This window comes from Canis lupus, chromosome 12 (assembly GCF_048164855.1).
Source record: "Canis lupus baileyi chromosome 12, mCanLup2.hap1, whole genome shotgun sequence".
Classification (NCBI taxonomy): domain Eukaryota; kingdom Metazoa; phylum Chordata; class Mammalia; order Carnivora; family Canidae; genus Canis; species Canis lupus.
The window spans coordinates 29,489,436-29,503,764 of NC_132849.1; the positions used below are offsets into that span (position 1 = coordinate 29,489,436).

General features: G+C 44.0%; 1 protein-coding gene and 1 pseudogene across 4 annotated transcripts in view; one reads left to right on the forward strand and one right to left on the reverse strand.

The window, feature by feature from the left end:
* The window catches only part of ACOXL (acyl-CoA oxidase like), a 353,848-nt gene that overhangs the window by 161,606 nt on the left and 177,913 nt on the right, over positions 1–14,329 (reverse strand). For all 4 annotated transcript variants that reach the window (XM_072770257.1, XM_072770256.1, XM_072770255.1 and 1 more), the window contains one exon: positions 13,257–13,410. In XM_072770257.1, the coding sequence (XP_072626358.1) occupies positions 13,257–13,410 (154 nt within the window). The remainder of the gene's footprint in view (positions 1–13,256; positions 13,411–14,329) is intronic.
* On the forward strand, positions 6,587–10,889 carry LOC140601862 (malate dehydrogenase, mitochondrial-like; annotated as a pseudogene).

Sequence of the window (14,329 nt, forward strand, 5' to 3'; positions counted from 1 at the left end):
TTTAACAAAATTCAACATTCGTCCACAATAAAACTCTTAACAAATTAGGCATAAAAGGAACATATCTTAAAATAATAAAGGCTGTATATTACAAGCCCATAGTTACATACTTAATGTATGATAAAAGGATGAAAGCCTTTTCTCTAAGGCCATGAACAAGACAAGGGTCCTTTGTCTCATCATTCCTATACAACATTATACTAGAAGTCTTAGAGAAGTCAGGCAAGAAAAAGAAGTAAAAAGTTTCAGAATTGGAACAGAAGTAAAATTTAGTCTCTATTTGCAGAAACAGGATTTTATATATAGAAAATCTAAATATTCAACAAAAAACTGTTAGATCTAATCAATGGATTCATAAAGTTGCAAGATACAAAATTAACATACAAAAATCAATAGCATTTCTGTATACTGACAACCAAATTTCTAAAAAAGAAATAAAAAATCAACCACATTTACAACAGCACCAAAAACAACAAAATTCTTAGGAATAAATTTAACTAAGGGGGTAGAAGCTCTCTATACTGAAAACTATAAAATATTCTGAAAGAAATCAAAGAAGACACAAATAAATAAAATGGTATCCATGTTCATGGATTGGAAGAATATTGTTAAAATGTTAATACTACTAAAAGCCATCTATAGATTCAGTGCAATCTCTACCAAGCTTCCAATAGTATTTTTTTTACAAGAGTAGAAAAAAAAATACTCCTTCTATACAGAACAACAAAAGACCCCAAATAACCAAAGAAACCCTGAGGCAGAAAAACAAAGCGAGAGGTATCACACTTCCTGATTTCAAGCTATGCCATAAAGTTACAGTCATCAAAACAGTATAGTACTGGCATAAAAACATACAAATAGACCAATGGAACAGAATTGAACACCCAGGAAAGAACTCCAAACATATACAATCAACTAATATCTGACAAGGGAGCAAAGAATACTCAATGGAGAAAAAAATAACCTTTTCAATAAATGATGCTGAGATAGTTGGATATTCACATGTAAAGAACAAAACTGGGCCCACCACTCTTACATCACTCACAAAAATTAACCCAAAATGGATTAAAAACATAAATATAAGATGAGAGACCATGATAGAAGAAAATATAGGAACAAAACTCCTTGACATGGGTCTTGGTAAAGATTTTTTGGATAGATACCAAAGCACAAGCAACAAAATAAAAAAATAAATAAGGGAGATTTTGTCAAATCAAAAGGATTCTGAGCCATAAAAGGAACCATCAATAAAATGAAATGATAATTTATAGGATGGGAAAAAATATTTGCAAATCATATATCTGATAAGAAGCTAATATCTCACATATAAAACATAAAGAATTCATATAACTCAACAGCAAAACAAAACAAAACAAAAACAAAAACAAAAACCCAAACAACAAATAAACCAATTAAAAATGGGCAAAGACTTGAATAGGCATTTTACCAAAGAAGATATACAAAAGTCCAACAAGTACATGAAAAATGCTCAACAGGGGCAGCCCTGGTGGCGCAGCGGTTTAGCGCTGCCTGCAGCCCAGGGTGTGATCCTGGAGACCCGGGATCGTGTCCCACATCAGGCTCCTTGCATGGAGCCTGCTTCTCCCTCTGCCTGTGTCTCTGCCTCTCTCTCTCTCTCTCTCATAAATAAATAAATAAATCTTAAAAAAAAAAAAAGAAAAGAGAAGTGCTCAACATCACTAGTCATTAATGAAATGTGAATTAAAATCACAGTGAGACATCACCTTATGCCAGTTGGAGTGGCCATCACCAAAAAGACAATTATAAAATAAATTAGTACTGGGATGTGATATAAATCATGATGACTATAGCCAAAACTGTTATATGATATACAGGAAAGAAGTTAAGAAAGAGTTCTCATCACAAGGAGAAAATCTTTTTCTTTATAATTTTCTTATTTCGTTTCTTTTTCTTGTATCTACATGAGAAGATGGATGTTTGTGGTACTCATTTCACAAATCAAACTACATCATGCTATATGCCTTAAATGTATACAATATGTATGGCAATTATTTCTCAATAAAACTGGGGGAAAAGGAATATCTGCAACATACCCACACCAAATAACATCCTTCATGGTGAAACCATGAGCACATGCTCTTTAAAGTCAAGAATAAAATTCAGGTGCTTGTTATCAATCACCTCTTTCAATCATTCATTGCACTGGAGGTCCTTGCCACTTGAATAATATAACAAATGTAATAATGTAAATGTAAATAATGATAAAAGAAGAAACAAGCCATCATTTGTCACCTGTGATATGATTATCTACACAGGAAATGCAAAAAAAAAAAAACTACAAACAGATTATTAGAATTATTAAGGCAGTTCAACAAAGTTGCTGGATATAAGATCAACATTAAAGTTGAGATCCATATCTATATACAAGCCTGAAAGGATTAGTTAGAAAATATTTTAAAATATTTTATATTTTAAAATGCTGTGCTGTATAATAGATATGTGCTCAATGTCTCACCACCTATACTAGTGAAGCATCAGTAGGCATGTTCATGATATGCAACCACATTCCTGAACCAAAAATGACAGAGTTGGGAAGTACTACAATTCAAACTGAGCATAGCTGGATTGGAGATGCTATAAACTTTATAGCTAAAGGGTGGCCACAAATGAAGAAGAACAGGAGAATGAGCAGACACCCAGCAAAGGCTGAGACAATGAGACCCAAGAGAGGGAGATGCCTCCACTTCACACCCCTTCCCAGTTCCTGGTCCTTGTGAGATCTGGATTCTAGAACACATCTCTTGGCTCCCTCTTCTCTCTCTCTCTCTCTCTCCTTATCTCTCTCTCTCTCTCTCTCTCTCTCTCTCACACACACACACACACACACACACACATCTCTTGGCTCCCTCTTCTCTCTCTCTCTCTCTGTCTCTTCTCCTTCCCTGATTGAGCAAGTCGGTAATGAGTCTCTCTAACTTGCATCCAGAAGGATTTTAACTAAGATGATCACAAAATCAAAAGTCAACCTGTGAAGCTTCATTTTTTCCCCCTCCTTATTTTCTTGATGTGATGGGTGAATCCATCTGGAGAGTTAAGAACAATCTTAAGGGAGGGTAAAACAAGAATACAGTAGATTCAAAATTTGGCATATTGGCCTAGAATTGATGCCAGCTTTATCCATTATCCTCTCATATGTCTGAATGCTATCCATTTCACATAAAATTTACAATTGCCTTCTTTATGCCCTTAAGAAGTTTGGGCTGAGATCTTCAAAGGAATGTTGCCAATAAAATGGATTGTTCTTGGGTCATTTTAGTAATCTCTCTTTTCTTTATCAGTGATGAGGGTCAGTTTTATTGCCTGCTACTCTCCCACTCTAATTTACCTGACAAGATAAGACCTGCTAGCATAAGACACTCACAAATATGACATGTGGATTTTCTCACTGGGAGATTATTCTTTCCAGTGACCACAGCAAAACACAGAGGTTTGTTTTAAAATTGTGGATTATGTTAAATGAAGGGGCTAAGTATGGAACATTGATTAACATGGAACCCAGGATCCAGAAACAAAGTTATCATCCCCCACCCCCAACAAAGTAAGATCATGAATTAAGGACAAAAGCCTTGGATTTGGGAGATTTGAATCAGAACCTGCCTCCACCTTCTACTAGATCTGGAGAAATAGCATCTCCCCTCTGGCCTTGGTTCCTCAATCCATGTGAAAACCATAAGGATAATAATTCTTACTCATAGGACTGTTGGAGGAATACAGGTGGCAACGCCTATATAGGGTCTGGCACTTTACCTAGCAGGGACTCAGAGAATGTCAAGGAGTCAAAAACAGAAACCTTTCTTGAGGGAAAAAAAAAAAAAAAAAAAAAAAGAGCTGAGTCCTCTAATCTTGGAGTAAGGTTTTTTTTCAAAGTTGAGAAATAATTTATCATTATGCAGTGTTTTTATTGTTATTTTTCTAAATCCCTACAATCAAACTGATTGTTGTCTGCATAATGATCAGAAAGTGACAGCAGAAATGAAGAGAAGCCTAGGATTTAATCCAGAGTCCCAAAATGTTGAGGTTCTTCTTGAAGAACTCTGTCCAGAGAAAGGATTCTCTAATCAATGAAATGGAAAGGGAAGAAGTTGATCAGAGATCCACTGGTGTTCTAGAAAAACTGGGGTTGAGCAAAGAGTCTAGATGAAGAAACTGTCATAGTAGCCACAGAGAGGACCTTTCTACAAGGATCAACACTTGGATCCCAGCCAGTCCTTTCTCAGGCCTGCCAGATCCTGGGACTGTTTCTGAGTATGGGCTATACCCGAACCCTTTCCAGGTACTTGGCATTACCCAGTAATGTTTCCCAGTTACTTGGCATTAGGGTGAAGTCCAATTTACCCCTACCCTGCTCACACATGCAATACTAGCCAGCTGGATCCATGACCTCCATACCTAGAAACCTCCACCAGCATTGCTAGCTCCACATGACCCAGGCACCAGCCAGGATTTTTCTTGGCTCTGTTTCTTCTTAAGAAATTGGATGGGGAGCAAAATGGTCTCTGCCATATTAGATCCAAGTCAGGCTGACCTACTTATCTGTTCTGAGAGATACGTATCCAGGGGATTACTATGAAAAGTTGAGCAGTTAAAGAAATACTATCTATCTTATTCCAGGGAATAGTAAACCTATAGCACCCAGGATAGAGGGGTGACCTTCAAATGACTATCCTCCTTGCACCAGCCACCAGCCTGCCTGGCTGCACAGAACCCACTCTGCCGAGAGGATTTCATGTTCCGTAAGAGTTTTGATTCTTTCTTGGGCCTGAAGTAGGGTCCACTGTGCTCTTGGATTTTTGAGTCTGTTTTTTTCTAGTTCTTCTGGCTATTTTTTGGTCACCAGCACTCTTAGCTGCTTGTATTCAGAGTCCTTCTATCCTTACTACTCTGCAGCAGCACCTCAGGAAATCAGGAACCATGTGTGAGAGTCAACAAGCATGACCAGGCTCCAGAGGAAGCTGGCCAGGCTCCTTTAGGAATGACTAAGGGTTTGAGCTTCAGCACGCAGACTTCATGTCATCTCACTGGGATTCCCAGAGTTCTGTTTTGCTTATTTCAGGCCTTTGGCTTTGTTCCAAGAAATGGTCAATGCCAGATAAATGAGGTGGTGTTGAATGTCCCTGTGGAATTAGTCTTGGGATTAAGTCTACTAAATAACGGAGGGGCTCTGCATCACACCACTTTTTTTTTTTTTAAATTTACAAACACTTATAATTGTTTTAATGTTCTCTTATGCAATCTTTAAAATATAATGACTCAGTCATGGCCCAGCTGGATGACATCTCCAAACAGCAAACAGCAGCTCTGTGTCCAACATGAAAGAAATGGTCAATGCATGTTTGCTGATAACCTTATCATCATGCTGGGTCATAGATCTCTTCTGAGACTTTTCCTTGCTCCAATTTTGTACAGAAATTTCTTTATTCTGCTTCAGCCAGGTCTGCTTTTCCATGTAGGATTCTGAAACACAATGAGGACAAATGGAGCAGGGGCGGAGATGAGAAGGTTCTCACAGGCCCCGATGGAGGGAACCCTAAAATTCTGCTGTGGAGAGTGACCTTCAGGGCTCAGTGAGCCTAGAAGTGGTATCTTCCAGTGTTGATATCAAAGGGGACAACATAGAGAGCACAGCTTCTGGCCACAGGCGTCCAGGTACAGGAAACATGCAAAGGCCAGGGATACTGTAATAAGTCCCTGTGAAGAATGTGGTTGTCAGGGCCACGGTCAAAAGCTAGGGCTCCTGTTAAGTTCACTCCAGTGGAGGGAGCAGCAGGAACCATGCAGCCAGTCTAGGCCCCAAGCCTGTTTTTGCAGACCCTGATGATCTGGAGTCAGATATGCTGAGAATGTGACTTGCTTGTACTCTCCAAGGCTGCCCCTCAAGGAACCCTAACCAGGAAGCTTCCACATGTGTCTAATGGGTCATTGGGAAAGGGAAGGGCAAGAGAGCTGGGATTCTTCAATGTGATCACATCCAGGAAAAAAGAAGAGGAGATTCTAGTATTTACTGACTGCCTATCACATGCTAGGCTTTAAAAGATGAGGAAACCAAGGCTCCCAGCGGTAAGATCCAGGGTCACGTTGCCCTGACCAGGAGATCCCACCCCTTCTGTGATGAGTGCTCCTCCCTACCTCTTACACTGCTCCTCTTGACCATTCAGCCTCATAAGAGGTTTCTATAATCCAGGTCCTGTTTCCCTATTCCTTTCTCAGACAATTGTAGGAAATTCAATCTGAGTTTGCTTGGGTATGGAGAAAAGAGACAATGTACAAGTATAGTTAAATAGCAATGGTCCTAAGAACTTGGTTGACCCCATTAATCCTTAAAGAAAGAAGGTGGAAGCAGAGAGGAGCAGCTGAGGCCTGAGTCATGTGACTACCCAGAACCCGCAGAATTGACACCGGGTATTCCCACATGGGCAGGTGAAGGGTTTTCATCATGTTCAAATGAGGCCAGTTGGATTCTCCACTTACATACTGAGATTAGAAGCCAAAATGCAGAACATGTGTAAGCACAAAGCCCCGGCCTTTGGGAATGGTGCCCGGCTGCATGCCAGGAGCAGGAGCATACCAGCTCCTGTTCCAACCCCTCCCTGACTTACTGAAGAGGTTTGGGGTGAGTAATTTAGCCACATCCCACCTTCCTTCCCTCAGCCGTACAACAGAGGGCAAGAGCCAGGAATCACCTCAGAGAGTCTAAGAAGAATAGAATCTGGCCATGCCAGTCAACCTCCCCCATTACGGGAGGATCCAGTTTAATGCCAACTTCTGGGTAGCTCAGCAACATGAGTCTATAGGCTCAGGAATGACATAGACCTGACCAAGGTCACACAGGTGCAAAGTGGCATGCTAGATTCAAACTTTGCTCATCCCATTAACATGAACTCAGCTATTTTCTGGAGCATAGGGCACACTTCATTTGCATATGACCCAATGGTTTGGTGCATGGCCTCTGGAGATAGATTTTCAGGGCTTAAAGCTTGGCTCTGCCACTTTTTAGTTGCTTAACCTTGGCCAGTTACTTAATCTCTTTCTGGCCTCAGTTTCTGCCTTTGGAAAGTAAGTCTGATAATAGTATTCATCTAATAGGAGAGTTAGCTAAGTTCCTATATGCAGAGCACTTATAAAGTTGCCTACATCTATAGAAAGTGCTTAATGACTGTTAACTAAAACAAGTAAAAAGCAAAGAGACTCCAGCCCCTGGATCCTGGGTCCCTGCATATACTGTGTCTGATATGGGAAGAGGCTGCCTTTCATCAGCATAAAGAATCAGTTGGAAGGGCAGATCTGCAGTACCAGAGACACTAAGCCCCAAGAAGTTCAGACCTCATCTTTGGTTAAGTGTGGGCCTCAAAAGATTAGGAGGCTCATTAAACTGAAGCAGGACCTGTGTGCAAATGCAGTGTGCAATGGGGTCCCATTTACCCAGGGGTATCTGTCCATTCCACACAACAAAGGTGAGCCTTCCTCCTTGGAGAGCCTCCCAGACACCTCAGTATGATTTCCCACTCCTCCCTGGGGCACAGCTTCACAATATCAATATGGGCTCTGGGGTCAGGCGAATCGGGCTTTAAATCCCCTAGCCACCTGTGGGAGCTCAGACAAGTCCAACTGCTCTAAGCCCCCATTTTTTCATCTGCAAAGTGGGAATAACCAAAGTAGGTAAGGCTGTTATTAACCCGATTATTGTTAACCTGCTAAGTTTGTTATTAGGTTTAGGATTATTATATCCTCTCGAAGTGGTCCCTTTGTCATTATGAAATGGACTTATTTATTATCCCTGGCAACATTCTTGGCTCTGAAATCTGCTTTGTCTGATATTAACAGTCACTCTGGCTTTCTTTGGATGAGTTGTGAGCATGGCATATCTTTCTTCATCCTTTTACTTTTAATCTCTTTGTGTCTTTATATTCGAAGTGTGTTTCTTATAGGCATTATAGTTGGGTCTTGGTTTTTTTAATCCAATCTGGCAATCTCTGCCTTTTAATTGGGGTATTTGCATGTAAAGCGTTTATGAACATGGTTCGGTTTACATCTACCATATGGCTATTTGTGTTTTATTTGAACAATCTCTTCATTCTCCCCTGCTTCTTTTCCTGCCTTCTTTTGGATTAACTTAGTATTGCTGAATTCCATTTAACTCCTTTGTTGGCTTAGTAGCTATAACTCTTTTTTTTTTTTTATTTCAGTGGTAGCTTTAGGGTTTATAGGTCTTCAACTTCCCACAGTCTACTTTCAGGAGATACAGACATCAGGTGTAGCATAAGAACCTTACAATGGTATACTTCCTTTTCTCCCCTTCTGGCCTTTATGTGATTATTGTCATACATTTTACTTTTACATATGTTATAAAAACTGACTCTACACTGAAATTACTTTTGTTAAGAGAGTCAATTATCTAATTTTTAAAAAGATTTATTTATTTTAGAGAGTGTGTGTGTGTTCAAGCAAGGGGAAGGACGGGAAGAGAGAGAGGAAGACTCTCAAGCAGACTACCCTTTGAGCCCCATCCCATAATGCTGAGATTAGAAGGACCTGAGCCAAAACTAGGAGTCAGATACTTAACTGACAGAGCCACCCAGGTGCCCCTCAATTCCCTTTTAAAGAGATGTAAATACTAAGAAAAAAATCTTATATATTAAGAAAGCAATCTGCTGTCATCCTTAACTTTGTTTTTTTACACACTTCTTTTTTCCTCAGGTTGAGTTTTGAGGTATTCCAGCCTGGCTTGTGGGAAAAGGCACTATTCCCAGCCCCGTGTGAAGACCAGATATTGTTCCCTCCAAATCTTCCAGGTGATTCTTTCCCTCACTCACATGCAATAATCGGTGCTCATCTGAATGTCTGAAGGGGACCACCGCAGATGCCTGAGTTCTCTCTCTAAGTTCTCTTCCGTCTCCTACTCTAGCCAGTGAATTCCAGGTACTTTGGTCTCCCTTGACTCTCAGCTTTGTGTCTTCAAATCAGCAAGTTCACTGGGCTCTGCCTTGGTTGCCCCTCCTAAGGCATGGTGTGGAAACTCTCAAGGTAGTAAACTGGGAAAAATGTAAAGCTCATCTGGTTTTATTTTATTTCCTCATTCTCGCTGCCTGATGTTCAGGGTCCTGCTGTTTTAGTCAGGAGAGTGACTTCATGTAACTTCAACCTGGTCAGACTGGCAGTCCCTGAACACTCATTTGACTGAATTCTAGGGTCACTCAGTTCCACGCACCATGTATACTGTCCACTCTCACGTTACCTGGCCCTCAGGACGGGGAATGTGTACCTCGTACACTGCTCTGCACACAGACAGAATTTAGAAAGAGGGAACAATGACTCTTAATCAGCAGTCATTAAGACCATGACGTGCTTGCGTGAACACCAATTATGAAAAGTTCCAACCAGTATTGTTTACTTGACGATCTAATTTTGGAGAAAGAGTTTGTACGAGATCTCATTTAGCCCAGGCTTTATGCACAAAAAGTGATAGACTATGTTTCTACTTGTACTCTGCATTTATCTACTTCACTGCTAAGAATGTTCTTTTAGCAACTACATGTCACTCTGGCAACATTCAAGCTATCACCCAAAGAAAGCAACAGTTGCTGAGGCTTCTGTAGAAAGAGCCAACCTAAGACTTCCCCAAGGCTTCCTGAGGCACAGTGATGATACTATTAAATAGACCACCAAGCAGTGTGGAGGTCGTTGGTGTCACCTGCCAGCCGCCGGCTCCTGCGCCGCTCTCCGCCGCAGCTTCAGCACCTCGGCCCAGAACAAGGCTAAAGGAGCTGTGCTTGGGGCTTCCGGAGGAATGGGGCAGCCCCTTGCGCGGCTTCTCAAGAACAGCCCCTTAGGGAGCCGCCTGACCCTCTACGATGTTGCTCATACACCGGAGTGGCCGCAGATCTGAGCCACATCGACACCAGAGCAACCGTGAAAGGCCACCTCGGACCCGAGCAGCTGCCGGATTGCCTCAAAGGCTGCGATGTGGTGGTTATTCCAGCCGGAGTCCCAAGAAAACCAGGCGTGACACGGGATGACCTGGTCAGCACCAATGCCTCAATCGTGGCCACCCTGACTGCGGCCTGCGCCCAGCATTGCCCCGAGGCCATGATCTGCGTCATTTCAAATCTGGTCAACTCCACCATCCCAATTGCAACGGAGGTTTTCAAGAAACACGGAGCTTATGACCCTGATAAAATCTTCGGGGTGACGACCCTGGACATTGTCAGGGCCAACACTTTCATTGCAGAACTAAAGGGTTTGGATCCCGGGCGAGTCAATGTGCCTGTCATTGGCGGTCATGCCGGGAAGACCATCATCCCCCTGATCTCTCAGCGCACTCCCAAGGTGGACCTTCCCCAGGACCAGCTGGCAGCCGTCGCTGGGCGGATCCAGGAGGCCGTCACGGAGGTGGTGAAGGCCAAAGCTGGAGCAGGCTCCACCACCCTGTCCATGGCATACGCTGGAGCCCGGTTTGTCTTCTCCCTTGTGGATGCAATGAATGGGAAGGAAGGAGTTGTCGAATGTTCCTTTGTTAAATCCCAGGAAGAAGACTGTGCCTATTTCTCCACACCATTACTGCTGGGGAAAAAGGGCATCGAGAAAAATCTAGGCATTGGCAAGATCTCCCCTTTTGAAGAGAAGATGATAGCAGAAGCCATCCCCGAGCTGAAGGCCTCCATCAAAAAGGGAGAGGAGTTTGTGAAGAACATGAAATGAAAGGGCAGCCAGCTAGCAGTCCGTTTCCCTAACTTATGAAGGCATCGTGTCCCTGCAAAGCCATCTCCTGCCCTCATGTTTCCGTTGCGTTAACCACCAGTGTCATGTTAACGTCACCGCCCCTTCCAATCGCAGATCCGTCAATGTGTGCATCAATAAAATCAGGCTTCCATTTTCTTAAAAAAAAAAAAAAATAGACCACCAAGTGCTATGGAAACAATAAACGTGGAGAGAAAGAACCTCTGAATCCAAAGGTTTGCACAGAATAGCTTAAGAGTAACAATGCTGGGATGGTGAGCTCTCACCTAGACCAAATGCTAGAGGCTGCTGCGTCTTGAATATTCCCCTTGGGACTGAGATAAGCCAAGCAGACAGGAAGAACTGATCATTTTTGTCAATGTCGATGCTTGCAAGACATCTAACAGCCTTTTTTCCCTTTCCCATTTTCAAATACATAATCATAAATCCCAAAGAGCCAAATTAGTAACATTCCAGTGAAACTAAATTATCAGAGGTAATGAATACACAGAGCAACAATTTAATGAATCCATCTATCCATCATCTTATTTGCCATCAGTCCACCTGTCTACCATCCTGTCTATCAGGTCATCTGGGAGGGTATGAAGGCCCAGGGGCAGGAGACCACTGGGCAAATCAGCCCAAGAAATGCATCAAAGGGAATGAGCCAAAGGAGGAAGACGAAAAGACCACAGGTGGTTTTGAGCACACTCTTGGGTTGAGTCACCTATCAGAAGCCACAGTATCTGCATCTGCTCAGCACTGCTAGCAGAGCCCCAACTCTCCCCTATGTGGGCTGCCTCTGCTGGAGGGGTCACTTTTGGTCTTACCTCCTACCTGCTAACTTAAACTTTCTTGCTCTACCACAGAATCTCTGAGTTCTGTTTCTAACTGCTGCCAGCAAACTCCGATTCCAAGAGATAGCCACTTCCCTGGAGTTATAGGTGGAAACCAGCCATGTGGCAGGAGTCTCCCACCTTGTCAGGTCACTAAGAAAAGTCACATTGAGCCATTGTAACTGGCTGCCTCAGAGGACCTCAGCAACTGGCTCAGCTGTGCTCCAGTGCCAGCTGTTACTTTGTTCTGCATTCTCCTTCCTTCCATGTGGACTCCCACACAACATCCACAGGAGGAAAGCAGGCATGTTCACCACCATCATCCCCACCATCATCATAGATACAGAGTGCACACCTAACTAACTGAACCCTCCCTACATCATTGGCACATCTTTCCTTAGCCACTTTAAGACAAATGATCACACTGGCTTTCAAATGAGAACACAGGAGGTCCTCATTCCCATCCATATTGTTCATGTGGAAGAAACTCTTGGGCTGGGCCTGCCATGAAGGGCCAGCCCTTCCTCACTCCTTGCCCTTCATCCCTCACTCCTCACCCTTCCAAATGCCCCAGCTCTGATACAGAGCAGCAGGACAGCAGAGTTTCTGAAAACTTATCCTTCCCTCTTTATTTTCTACCACTGCCCTTAACTTGCTCTTGACCCCTTCTCACTGAGGGTAAAACTCGTAATCCTCCCCTGCAGGTTCAGAACTGCTGTTTACAGGCCAATATTCAGCCAAGTTCAGGATCAAACTCGGGTCAAAAACCCAACAGGGGGTCCTTCTTGCCCCCTTTCTCCAGAGAATGTCTTTTGGAGGCTCCAGCAGTGCCTGCATCCAGCCTACATGCCAGTGAAGAAGTGCAGTCTCTGGGGGTCACCAATGCAGGGCTGTCATTTGGGGATAAAACTTAGCTGCCACCATAGCTGATCCCTACAGCCCTGCCATGGCACCATGGCACAGGTCCGCAGCCCCATACCCCACCTGCCATCCCTCACAGACCCCATGTGGATTCTGCTTTTCATCAGCTCGGAGCCCCCACAAGGGTGCAGAAACTCCCCATATCCTGTTTCCTACATCTTGAAAGTGCCTCTGCTCTCAGGGTTGTAGGAGAATCGAGCACAGATTCCAGCTGTCCTCAGAGTCCCCCTCAATTCTCCAAAGATTCATACTGAGATTTCTCACACCTCGTGCCCCTCACTGCACAATCCAGCTAGAGCCCCAGGGTTGGGGACCCCCTAAGCAGTCTCCAAATGCTTGGCACATCCCTGTCTACCTTCTTCCTGAGGCTGGACACCTCTGAGGTCATTTCCTGCATTCTTCCCAAGGGATTCAAACTTTGGAGCAGTGCTGTCATCATCTGACCCTCATTGGCCCTTTCCCATACTGCCAACAATGGCCACCACCAAGTTTAATGACATTTATTGTAGGCCTGTGTGGGCCAGACCCTCTGGGCTACATTTTACAAATGTAGTCATCCCCATCAGTCCTTGCAGCATGGTAGGAGGCAGACCGTACGGATGGCAAGGCTAGCTGATGCACCCAGGGTCACAAAGGTAACAGGTTTCTGCCTAAAGGTGGTGGCCTGCTGGTGAGCACACAGCAGTGGCCTCGCGCATGCTGCAGCGGGGAGGCCTGGGGGGCTCTGGGGCCCGCAGGGCTCACCATGCCTCCTGTGCACTCCCGGCAGTCCTGCAGGCAGCGGACGTTCTCCCAGGTACTGTAGGCCTTCAGCCCCGCCACCAGCGCCTGCAACGGCCGACTGTCCGCCAGCTCCTTCCCGTGGAAGATGTCCTCGTCCAGGAGGATCCCGGCATACCTGCGAGAGGAGCGAGAGGAGCAAGGGAAGCACAGACGTGAGAGGGACGCAGCAGCACCCCTACCCCCGCTCCAGGAACCAGGGCACAGGCGCATCTGAGGCAAGCACAGGGTGACCTCTGCACCTTCCTCAGATGCTACCAAAGTCTCCATGTGCCCTGCAGAACTGTCACTCTGTGCTCTGCCTCCATGAGGATCCCCCATGCCATCTTCCCCTTGGAAAACTTCACCCTTGCTTTTTGTCCAGGCGTCAGAGGCCCCATTGCTCACATTGGCATCTGTCTCCACACCCCTTGACCCCATAAAAAGCAGGCACTCAATGTAACTCTCTCCCTGCTGCAGTCTAGTGTATAAGATCATAATCCAAACTATATCCCTCTTCCTTTCACACAGAAATGTTTTACGAGTCTCTCATGTTTTTAATTTTTCTAATTCTACTTCCGTTGAAAGTGTGTTACGCAGAATAATAGCCCCCAAAGTGACCAGGTCCTCGTCCATGAAACCTGAGAATATGTTACCCCATGTGGCAGAAGGGATTTTTCAGATGCAATTAAATCAAAGATCTTAAGGGGCACCTGGGTGGCTCAGTTGGTTAAGCATCTACCTTCGGCTCAGGTCATGATCTCAGGGTCCTGTGATCCATCCCCATGTCAGGCTCTCTGCTCAGTGGAGAGTCTTTTTCTCTCTCTCCCTCTCTCTTAATTCCACTCTTGCTATCACTCTGTCTCTCTCTCTCTCTCTCTCAAATAAATAAATCTTTTTTAAAAAATTATTTTTCAAGATGTTATTTATTCATGAGAGACACAGAGATACAGAGACACAGGCAGAAGGAGATGCAGGCTCCCCACGGTGAGCCCAATGCAGGACTTGATCCCAAGACTCCAGTATCACACCCTGAGCTGAAGGCAGATGCTCAACCA